At 34.2% G+C, this 12,869-nt stretch overlaps 1 protein-coding gene across 1 annotated transcript; it reads right to left on the bottom strand.

Annotated features, from left to right (window-relative positions):
* Window positions 1–4,512: 4,512 nt before the first annotated feature.
* LOC131604245 (uncharacterized) lies at window positions 4,513–6,192 on the bottom strand. Its single transcript, XM_058876701.1, has 3 exons — window positions 5,524–6,192; window positions 4,749–5,438; window positions 4,513–4,617 (listed from the first exon to the last, which is right to left on the bottom strand). The coding sequence occupies exons 1-3, from the start codon at window positions 6,190–6,192 to the stop codon at window positions 4,513–4,515; spliced, it is 1,464 nt and encodes a 487-aa protein (XP_058732684.1).
* Window positions 6,193–12,869: the final 6,677 nt, after the last annotated feature.

The following is a 12,869-nucleotide window of genomic DNA, read 5'->3' as shown; positions in this document are numbered from 1 at the left end:
TCTCGTCGGCATTGTTCAAGTCGCGGACTCCTTCCTCCATCTCAAGGTCGATCTTCCCGAAAACTTCCTTATTCCATCTTCTAAGTTTGTCTTTTAAGAGCCGAAGTTTCTCTTTAAGAACAAAATCCCCTCTCCCTTCCACCTTCAAACTTTTCCATTCTTTCTCCACAAAAGGCACAAAAGAACCAAGAGAAAACCATTCGTTATTAAACCTAAAAGGCTTTGGTCCCCAATTAGAATTATCCTTCATTAACCAAATCGGGCAATGATCCGAGATGTCTCTATCTCTAATAAGTTGGCCGGTAATCTTCCACCTATCGACCACAATATTTGATAAAAGAAAACGATCTATTCTACTCATAGATTTGCCGTCTCCACTAAACCAAGAAAACTTTTTCCCTTTGCAAGGAATATCCACCAACTCACTTTTTAGGATAAACTCCGAAAAAAGATCCGACTCTCTATGATTCACAACAACCCCCCTTCCCTTTCTTTCTCCACTATTCTTGATAGCGTTAAAGTCTCCTCCCATAATCCACTCCCCATCTTTAAACGAATCCTTACAAGCAAGCAAGTCATTCCACAAAATTTTCTTCCTACTCAAATCACAAGGCGAATAAATGTTCACAACGTAGTACAAATGATTATTCCACCGAACATGAATCCCCAAGAAACCTTCTCCTTTAAAACTACTTAACACCTCGACCACATCCTTCCTCCAAATTGTAAGCAACCCCCCCGATCTACCCATCGAATTGGAAAAAGAAAAATCTACCTCCGAAGAACTCCAAAAACTCTTCGCCCACACTTCATTCATATTTGAAATTTTAGTTTCTTGCAAAAGGAAAATATCCGCTTGACCTTTATTGATTAAAGAATTGATTCTCCTTCTTTTGAGTGCATTCACTCCCCCTCTAATATTTAAAGTACCAATAATCATTGTAACTCTTTGTTCGACTCCTTCCTAACTCTTTCTTCTTGACTTCCCCCTTGTTCCAACCTTTCTAGTCTACTAATTAAATTTCTTCGACCCTCCACGTCAACCACCCCCAAAGACTCAATAGCCTCCCACAATTTTCCACCAAAATTCTTATCCACAAGTTTCCACTGTCTCATGTTACACCTGTGAATATCCGACTCCTCCGACTGTTCTCCGTAACGAGACTTAGAAAATCCGCTAAAAGTGCCTTCCGATCCCTCTATAACTTTCTTGGAATTTTTAATGCACAATGAGCCTTTATGCCTTCGAACACCACAACAACATTTCCCCAACAATTTCACTGGTCTGCGTTTCAAAAATTTTGAGGAAGCCTTTGGAATGCCATCCTCCACTGTGCACTTAACTACTGACTGAAGGGAAGTTCCATCCCCCTCAACAGAAACAGAGTATGCTGGGGATTCATCCCTCTCTCCCCTGTTACAACCACTACTGGTTTCAGCCCTTGAGAAATTACCAACTTTCAACCGACACCCATCCGTCCCCTGAACCAAGAGCAGCTCCTGTGGACCCTTTGTACTGCCGTCTGGATCTGCCGGCTGTAAAACCGTGGTTCCGTGGCCAGAAACAGGACGCAACATTGACAAATATTTATCAAAAATACTGTTCCCAATCGAAGAACTCACCACTTCCTCTCCATCCGCCGCTGCTACAACCGAAACTGCATTAGAAGCCGTGAAAGTGTCGCCTCTTCCTCTCGTACCCTTACTCACAGCATCAACTAGCTTATGAAAAACCGGAACCGCTTCTGATTCTCCTTTGCTCGAGAACTGTTCAATGGATTCTTCCAAACTTTCTGAGCCACCCGAATCATCGTGCCATCCATCTTCAGAGCCAGAATAGTCACAGCTGGAAGAAACAGCAGTTAGCTTCCCAGAGGTCACTATATATTGTCCCATTGCGTCTTCTCTAAGGTAAATCACCGAAGCTTTCCCATCTATGCACACTGAAACACTATCGGGTAGTTTGAACGAAATAGGAACATTCACCATTATCCTTGCCATCGCGAACGTTGCTCCTTTCGCCGTATTTTCGTCAATGCAAATAAATCTCCCCCACAACTCAGCTAACGCTGAAAAGAAATCAGAATGCCAAGCGAGAGCCGGAAGACCGTAAATTCTAATCCACATATCCCTCCTATCGTCCACAAACCCCTCCTCCCATTTCTTGATCACCGAAAACCAACTCCGCCACTAATCAGCACCTTCGATTATTAAGTCCTCGATAAAACCTTCCTCATTATCCTCCAACAAGCACCAATCGCCTCCCAATGGTGAAACTTTAATCGCAAAAACCCCCTCCATTTCAAAATGGGTCTGAATGTTGAACGCCGAGCCCGGAATACAAACTTTGCCAACATACGCTTTACCAAATCTCTTCCTCCCCTCTTCACACGAATTGAATGACAAACAGAAGTTAGGTTCCCTCATCCTACCCTCCACCCCAGAACCAGAACCCACCGCCGCCGCATACATCTTGCCATCCCTTCTTGAGTCAGACCACCCACGCAACTTATCCTTGCCAGACCCACGATCCTTAACACCAACATTCACAGGCCCTCCAAACCGACCCGCTCCCCCAACGACACCCCTCTGGAATCTAGGTAAATTAACGTGTATCTTCTTACCTGCAATAATGATGTTGTCCAAACGCACCGCTAACACACGCCCATCACTGACCTCCTCAAACCGCGCGAAACCAAACCTTTTGCCGAACCTGTTTCTACGCGGAGAAATGGCAACTTCCACCACGCTCCCAACACAACCAAACAGAACGAACAAGTCCTTAGCAGAAGACTCCTCAGGAAACTCAGAGACGAACATAGAAGTGAGTTCCTTCCTCTCAGCATTCTGTTTCTGGTTATTACCACCAAACGGGAATATGTCCCAACGCAACGAAAACCTCTTACGGTACTCCACCTTCTTCCAGCCACCCTTATACATCTAAAGCCCTATCAAAGCCTCAACCAACAGAGAAATGAAGACGGTACACGACACACGCGGAAAAAGAAGAACCCTAAATCAGAGCGAACCAATCCCCTTTCCAACAAGGTCCCTGACCATAAGATCAGGAATTTAAACCGAAATTAGAACGGAGGAGTTAACCCTGACCAGAGCCCCCTAAAAATCCGCCCGGAAAACCACTAGGATGCCTTCAGGTGGAGGCTCGCCGGAGACCCCCAGAGCGTCGCATCGTTTTTTATTGCCATTTGATTTGAAACGGATTTACTTTTGTGTTTTAATTATTTATTTTGTGTTTTTATGCACTAGTAACAAGTATTTTTCCTTTATTATTTTTTTAAAATATTTATTCATGAAAAATATATGTGTCATATTTTTTATAAATAAAAAAATTAATTATCTTACACTTTTTATGTATGAGTGACATCTATTTTTCTTGTGTCTTTTTTACTAATAATAAATATTAGTTGTGTGGTTTTATTGTATTAGTGAAAACTATTTATTTTGTGCTAGTTCCGGTTTTTTAATATTAGTTATTTTGGACTTTTTACATATATTAAAAAAAATAATTATTATTGTATTAAATTGAAAAATTACGAAGATTTTTATAAAATTGTTATTCATTATAAAAGCATGTGAAAGATAAATTTATATAATTAAAAAGAGAGAGAATAATAAATATTTAATGATATAATAAGAAAAATATCATTAATTATTCATTAAAATTGTAAAACGACTTATAATGTGAAACAATTTTTTATTTTAAAGCGATTATAATAAAAAATAAATGGAGGGAGTGTTTTTTTAAATTTGTTGGTGAGAAATGTATTACCTAGGGTGTGTTTGTTTTAAAGATTAAAATTATAATTCTTGGAATATTATTTATGGAAATATTACTGAGAATTTTATTCTCATTTATGTGTTTGGTGAGTAATATGATTTTCTCGGAATGTTTATGAAATATATTTAATTTAATTTTTAAAATAAAAAATAAATAAATTAAAATGTTTGTGAATCAGAAGTTATGAGTGGTTACTTCTTATTTCCATAGGAATGTAAGATTTCCATCCTGTAACATGAAAGTAGAAATGGACCATATTATATGTAAAATAAATTCTTGTAATAAAAAATTCCTTAGGCATAATTTATCGAAACTTGAAACAAACATAGGAATGGAAAAATAATCCAACTTACATCACCTTTGAAATTTTGATTCTATACAGTTGTAGAGGTTAATGCATCCGCAATAATGCAGTTGTGGTGTGTAATTTAAAAATATACAATGGAGTACTTTGACAGGATATAATATACAACAAGAAAGAACTTTGACATCAACTATAAAGTAATAGAATTAGTATATAAAAACCAATAGAAAAAACTAAATAGAAAAATTGCAATCCAATTAAGTATTGCTAACATAGAGCAAACCCTCAAACTAGGAATGTTAGAAACTTGGGCGCAAGACCTACTAGATATAGCTCAAAAAAGTGAAACTACAACCAATTGATAATTCAGCCTCATTTGAAAAATCATCAAATTAACCAACTTGTTTGCTTATCGCAAGGTTGATTCATGTTTTGGCACATTCAAGAAGTGTTTGAGTGCACTAGTCAAGGTAAAGTAATTTGATGTCACACAAGCTTCAAGGAGGCTCAAAGCCTACAGCAAAATTCACAAGTTAAGAGAATCAAAGTGGTTAAAATAACATAAAGAAGGAAAAAGTTAACATAAACTTTTTATAATCTCTTATAAATTACTGAAAGCTTACTCTAAAATAGTAGCCACCTTACCTCAACTTCACCGATGCTTATCGCCCTCACTTCAAGATCATCAAGAGAAAGGTTCAGTTCTTTCAGATATGAAAAGCAAAAATTAGCCGAAACTTTTTTTACTTTAAGATCGTCTCCTACACCATATAATGCATCTTGCTTCACAAATCCCACAACGCCTTCTAACATGTCAAAGTCCCGTGAAACCACGGATACTGAGTTAACAATAGATCGCGATGACTTAGAAATCGATCCTCCAATTTTATAGTCATAATAATATGTAGTGGGACGTGGCATTACATGGGGAATGTTAAGAGGATGGTTTGGACAATTAAATTGTTGTACTATGCCAGGATTGAGAAACACTGAAGTCGGATCAAAGCTCTCCATACTCTTGTACAAACTACCAATAGGTCCGGCAAAAGAGTTTACTCCCAAACGTTTTACAATGGACCCTAACGGCATTGTAAGAAAGCTAAAAATGAAGTCAACAAATTCTCCATTGGTTTCTGCATAGATTATATTTTTCTGAGATTTACTTTGCATTACTTTAACAACCATTTTCCGGGTGTTGTCATTAGCCAAGGGAGTTTCTATAACAGCGGATGGAATTTGGTTAGGCGGAATGTCTTTCTTTATGGAACTACTTGCCAAAATTGTATTCGTTAGAGGCTCATGAGAGATTAAGGTATACTTGAGGAGGTTTAACATCTATACAAAAAGTTAAAACACAAGTGGAAAAGAATTAGAAAAGTGATAGAATAAAATCCTAAAGTTGGCATTAATTACCTCTTACCTCATGCTTGCCAATGTTGTGTGTGATTTCTTCTAATTGAGTCAAGTCGGAATGGCCCGATTGGATCAACATCTCTAGGGAACTCAACATTGAACTTGGCAAAATCTTCAAATCATCAGAAATCAGAAACATCGGTCCATTTTTTCTAACAAATACACCATCTTGGGCATTATTCTGATTCTCAGAATCCAAATTCCAGGCCTCTCTAATAGAGGAACTTCCGTGTGTACAAATACAATTAACATTTTGAAAAGTAGTGAACTTGTAACAAGAAAGACAAACAAAATACTTATTTGATAGTTCAGTGTCATCAATATTCATAAACAACTTCGTGCAAAGGGATTCACATGGATTCTTGGGACGCAGCAATACTTGTTTGCACAGATGGTTGTTCCAAACATCGTCCGAGTCAAGGTGTTGGACAGATTTGTAGAGATTTCTCATGTTATCAAGGAACGGTGATGTTTCTGATTGCTGTGGTTGTTGGTCATTGCTGTTATTTGTTTCTAAAAGACGAACAATGGTAGCAAGAGGAAGAGAAAGGAAACTAAAGAGAGTGTCAACAAAGTCTTTAGTTGTTTCCACAAAAGCAACTTTGTTTCTTTGTTTGTCCACCAATATTTTCAGTGGAATAGTTTTAGACTCTACTACAGGTTTTTGAAAAGCCATAGCAGCAAACTATAAAACTCTTTGAGCAAATTATGCGATATACTCCCTTTCGTTTCCCAATCCATTGAAATCTTTACATCCTTATATAGTAAAATTAAATGTTTTACAAGTAACTTACCCAAAATTTTCCCTCAAAAGATTGGGGTAAGTATGGAATACCAAACAATTCATTGATTTTCTCGATGCATTTAATCTTAGCAATAGTTTTGCTGCTTCATTTTATGAATGTGGCGCTTCATTTTTCATGTATAAATTGCACGCCGCCGTACATATACAATCATTTTTATGCACGCGGCAGTACAATGTATGTTGGCTTGAAGGATAGTTAAATGTTGATATTTCCAAAAGGTATACACATCAACTAAGACCTCTTCAACTTTCTCAAATATAAAAAAGAGGAATGTTATTCTTACACCCTTGAGTTACATCAATAATTACACTAAACACTGTTCACTGTATTTATACGGTGAACAGTGTTTTTCTAAAATAAAATAATAATATTTATTTTTAATTTTAAAATTAAGAACGATATTATTCATGTACAGACGTGCATTAACCAACTTCATTATTGCATTAACCAAGTTTTTTATATTGCATTAATCAAGTTTGATGACTATTAAAAATTATTTTAATACCTGGATATTGCATTAACCAACTTCATTACCGCATTAACCAAATTTTTACACTGCATTAACCAAATTTAATGACTACGGTAAAGTATTGTTCATGGGTGTAAGAATAGCATTACTCAAATTTGGTTAATGCAGTGTAAAAACTTGGTTAATGCAGTAATGAAATTGATTAAGGCAACATCCAGTTATTAAAAATGATTTTTAGCAGTCACCAAACTTGGTTAATGCACTGTAAAAACTTGGTTAATGCAGTAATGAAGTTGGTTAATGCAACATCCAGGTATTAAAAATAATTTTTAGCAGTCATCAAACCTTGTTAATGCATTGTAAAAACTTGTTTAATGCAGTAATGAAGTTGGTTAATCCACGTCCATACATGAACAGTGTCGTCCGTAATTTTAAAAATAAAAATTTTTTTTTATAAATATTATTATTTTATTTTTAAAAACATTGTTCACCGTATAAATACGGTGAACAGTGTTTAGTGTAAATATTGGTGTAAATTTTTGGTGTAAGAATAACATTACTCTATAAAAAAATTACTCCCACATATATTCTGATTATTATTTCAATATAGTTATTGGATACTTTTTTTTATCTTATTTAAAAATTACAATTTTAAATATATTCCCACAATTTGTTTTTAGATGTGAGTTTAACGTTATTTTAACTTTTAGTCTGTAGTTATTTTACTACCTTTTAGTTTTTTTTTAAAAGTTATTTGAAGTAGTTTTTGAGCTTGTAACTTTTAGCTTGTGATATTTTTTTATCATTTTTACTCTTATTATTTTAACAAAATATTATTACCCTTATTAATTAAAATGATCTTTTATGTCATTTTATATTTATCAGCTAATGAAACAGCTAATTTACAAACACTCATGTTAACTTATCAGCTATCAGTCACCAGCTATAAACTATCAACTATCAGCTAACTACTAAGAGTCTGTTTGGTAAGACAAAAAAAAGAGCTTTTAGCTTTTAGCTTTTCAGCCCGTATTAATAAAAAAGCTCTGTTTGGTAACTCTATTTTAGCTTTTAGCTTGTAGCTTTTTTACTAGCTTTTAGCTTTTTTTTTCAAAAGCTAATTGAAGTAGCTTTTGAGCTTGTAGCTTTTAGCTTGTGAGTTTTTCTTCCATTAATACCCTTATTATTTTAACTAAAATATATTATTACCCTCATTAATTAAAATGTCATTAATGTCATTTTGTATCTATCAGCTAATGAAACAGCTAATTTACCAAACACTCACATTAGCTTATCAGCTATCAGCTACCAGCTATCAGCTATCAGTTACCAGCTAAAAGCTATCAGCTACAAGCTAAAAGCTACCAGCTATCAGCTATCAGCTAATTTTACCAAACAGAGCCTAACTACCAGCTATAAGCTAACAACTACTAGCTAGTTTTATCAAACAGAGTCTAAAACAAAAGATGAGACAAACTCTCAAGTTTGGAATGCCCACCAAATTAAACTATAATTTTATTTAAATATCATACATTATATAACGTATAGCTAATAAGCTTTCATTTTACTTCACAATTTTTTATTAATAACTTTCATTGCATAAAAAGATCTTTCGGTTGTAGCTATATAAAGTGGAAGAGTCATAATAAGGTGGAGTATTTTATCAATCAATTGTAATTTTTCTTCTTTTCGGTTGCAACTAAATGTGAACATAATTTTTGAATAGTTGATAAATTGTTCAAATTTAATATTTGACAAGCGTCAATATTCAATAATAAAATGTCGGAGATGAAATGGAAAATTAATCCTCTCTTGCTCATTGAAGCTGTAGGATAATATTTTTCAACTAGAGTGCAAATAATATTAAGGTTAAAAGATCTATAATTATCCTTGGGAGTCAAAGCACAACTTAGAGTTAACAAATCAATCGATTGTTCACTAAAGAAGCTATTCAACTCGTGTAATTGTTTAACACACTAATGAATAATATTTCACCACTAAAGTAATTGTCATGATTGAATTCAAGACAAGAACGTCCAAATCTTGTTGTTGAAAGAACATCAATAAGATTAAGAATCTCAATGTCATATGAACAAACTATTGGGTTTCAAGTGTGAATGTGCTAAAGTCCAACATCGACTAGGAATTAAGGAAATGTTGCGTTTATAAGAGAGGGTGACCGATACTCCATTGTCTTAATATTTTAGGTAGATATGTAGTGTCAAGGTCTCTTATTACCATGAACGTTTGTCCCAATGTCACTTCTAGACCTCGCTCCTCGGACTTCTCCAACAAGTGGTATCAGAGTCCTGGTTTGGCTTGGAGGGGGAGCGGAAGTTGGATCCGGTGTTGAATTCTGTTATAGGATATTGGAACTCACACTTGTGGGGAAGAATGTTGGGTGCATGTGTAAGTGATTAAAGTGGAGCATTATTGAGATGTAGCGTATCACTCTCTTGTAATCTTGGAGCATTCTTCAGTTGGTGCTCCCCAAAAGTGGTATCAAGAGCCTTGATATGTTGGTGTATAAATTTTTTATATTTTCTCTTATACTCTTGTTTTAGAATGTTGAGATGAGTATTTAAATATTTTATTTGGAGAGTTCCTGTGTATTGGGGCGTTGGGGTGGTTGTGGGTAGTCTATGTATTGTAACATGTTTTACATGGTGTTATTCTCTAATTGTCAATTAACAACAGACATAGTTTTTCTATGGTTTTGGGGTTTCCACGTTAATCTCTAGTGTAGTAATTCTGTTCCTCTTTTTTCTCTATCTTTATTATTTTTCTAACACAAACTCTATTAACATTTTCTTCAACTAAAAAATTCTCAAGAACTTTTTGAAATTCAGACAAAGGTGTTAAATTTTCCCCATCTTTTTCTTTCCTCTTGAAAAAGAATTGATTTCTCTAAAACTCCAACACAAATAAATCAACTAAATAAATCAACTAAATAACGTGGAAACAAAAAAATAAATCAACAAAAAAAATACACCTTAGTTGAGTATTGTTCAACTAAAACTCCAACACAATACATCAAATTCCAAAATTCTCTAAACTCAGAATGCTACTTACAAGTTACAAGCAATCCCAAAATTATCTAGAATCACAAGTTAATCTCACACAGCTTCTTATACAGGGAAAATCAGTTGTACAATCAAGTTATGTTAGTTTAAATTATACAAGATGATGAAGCAGAAAAGCAATAAAGAACACAAGAGACTTAGTAACACAATTCAGGGCATACAACACCTACATCGGGAGGATACTCTATCCAAAAAAGAAGGAAATTCACTCTTTTATAAAGTTAATACAAAGTGTCTTAGTTGAACAAGCCTCTAGTTCAACCCCTCGTCTTATTTATACTTTGGTGTCCTTCTATTTAGAACTCCATATATTAATATTTCACTCTCAATAGTCTTCAGGACAAATGGACTTACTCTGAATTCTCTCAATTCAATGTCACTTTCCTAATGCTATTCGTGAAACTTCACTCTACTCTCCACCTAAATATGACAACCTTCTCATTTTCACTCAAACACTCTCCTAAGTGTTTAGTCAATTACAATCTGATTGAAAAGATGAAACAATCACCTACACAAATATTTTGTTCTCAAGCTTATAAAGAGTTACAATTCAACTAACGAATCAAACTTTATGCCTTAAAATAAGAATGAAGGCTCTAAAGTGGTGCACAACAATAACATACACAAAAACTCTAAAGATATACCCTAACAAAAGGAACCTTCAATACCTACACACCCCAAATGTGAGATTCGAGTCTCCTTAAATATAATTGTTATCTCCAGGCTTTTCTCCTTTGGATATTAGTTGAGATCACATCCAAATTTAGTTGGATTCTGTTTTGATTGGTTCCACAAAATCTTCAACAAAATATATGATTTGTTACAACTTAAATTCAAATTTAAATCTCTATTTAAATTGACTTGATCTTCAACAGTCGACAAATAAATCACACACACACACATTATTAAACAATGGCCACGCATCTGATTGAAATCCAATCAGAAAATTCGCACTTAACAACATCCATCATGGCCCACTAGCAAGGCTCAGATGTTGCACTGCACACATGTTGGAACATCGTGTTCCACATGTTGCACCGGAACATCTAAGTTATCTCTCTTTACAAATCTTCTTTGTAGAGGAAATCATGGATTAAACAAATCTGAACCAAATCTTCCTTCAAGAAGAATCAAATCAAATGAAATCATCTTTGATCAAATATAAATCTTTTAATTAAATCATATCTTTTATAATCATGATTTAATAAAAAAAATTCCAAATTGATTATAATTAACAAACTTCTTTCAAAAGAAAACTCATTTCTAAAGAAATTAATTAACACTACAACACATCTAAAAAAAATCTTAAGATAATTAGAACCCAATATTTACACCAAGATGTCACACAACATGTGTTAAACATCTTGCTCAATAGTTTTATTTCAACCAAATGTTTCTGTCAAACACTTTAGCAAAAACTTGGACTGACAAATCTTCTCATGAACAAACACAAACACTCTCAGATTTTTTTTCATGAAATCTAGCTCACGGACTGAGACCAAATGCTGGAATATAATGTTCCACATGTTGTATCTACACAAAATACATCATGTTCCTCATGTTTCCTCTACACAATAATTCTTAAGTGTCCAACATTTTGTCCAGTATAAAATTGTAGTTATTATCGTTTTATGATACAATTTTCCATTATGAAAGGCTCAATTTGTAGACCAAACTGGTGTTGTTTCATAAAGTTACGACCCTTGATGAAACACACATTTTCAACAACACTTTTGCTAAATGTTGCAATGTTTCGCCTACAACAACACTTTTCAAACTTTGTTTGCATTGTTTCTACAGCAATAGTTTTCAAAGATTATATTGTTTCGCATTATGCAGCACTTCACGAAGTGTTTCCTATTTCTGAAATCAAAATACAAACAACCTATTATAACACTTCATGATTTGTTGCATATTTTTAAATTCAGAATACAAACTTCACATCTCATTTTGATATGAAATTAAGGTGTCAAACTTAATAACATGATATGCACCTTGAATAACTCTTTAACGCATATGTGTATAACAAAATCCACAGTTGCATTGAAATTTATCATAATATGTCTATAAAATTTAACATCAATCGAAAAATTATTTGACATGTCAACGAGATGCATACAAACCAATATCTTACATAACTTCATCAAAATCGTTAATTTTGATATTTCTCTTTAACATATCAAATGATTTTCAATTGATGTTAAATTTTATAGAGATGATCTAGATGATAATAGCTTTCAATCTAACGGTGAACTTTGTTATCCGAATTTGCGGTAAAGAGTTATTTAAGGTGTCATGTTACTATGTTTGACACCTGATTTCATTTGATCATGGTCCTATATATATATATATATATATATATATATATATATATATATATAGTTATATTTGTAGAAGTCTAAAGTTATGGCGCCCTCGTCTAAGAATTGTGTTTTCCAGGCGTAAATTGAAAGTGTCGCCCAAAATCGTCTATGACGTGTATGTCAAGAAAGGATAAGTCTACACTAATTCCTAAAAAATAAGTGGTCAACAACTAACCCCAATAAGGAGGGAGAGGTTAACACCACTAAAGAGACTTAAATCCTAGGCTTAAAAGGCCTATATAATATCATTTCCCCAATAGGAAAGAGGACATATCATAACTTACCCACAAGATGATAACTTACCCACAACATCATTACACCCTTAAACCACAACGTTTAGGGAGATATTTCTCTTACGCCCTAAATCACATATCATTAACCAAAATCACCACATACGACTGACTATATCTGTAATGTTGCTCCTAAGTATTGTTGGTTACCCGCAAAGCCTCAAACCTCACGTGAGCAGAATGCGTAAATCACCACTAAACACCATTACATAGGTGATGTGGGCAAGCCCTAACCATTGTATCATGTTATTGACCTGCTAAGACCTCTGAATTTTCCAGCCCTCGTAGGGGGACATACACACCTGTACTTTTTGACAAGTATAAAATATAAAAGACAAATAT

This window comes from Vicia villosa, linkage group LG5 (assembly GCF_029867415.1).
Source record: "Vicia villosa cultivar HV-30 ecotype Madison, WI linkage group LG5, Vvil1.0, whole genome shotgun sequence".
NCBI lineage: Eukaryota > Viridiplantae > Streptophyta > Magnoliopsida > Fabales > Fabaceae > Vicia > Vicia villosa.
This window is presented reverse-complemented; position numbering and strand designations above follow the sequence as displayed.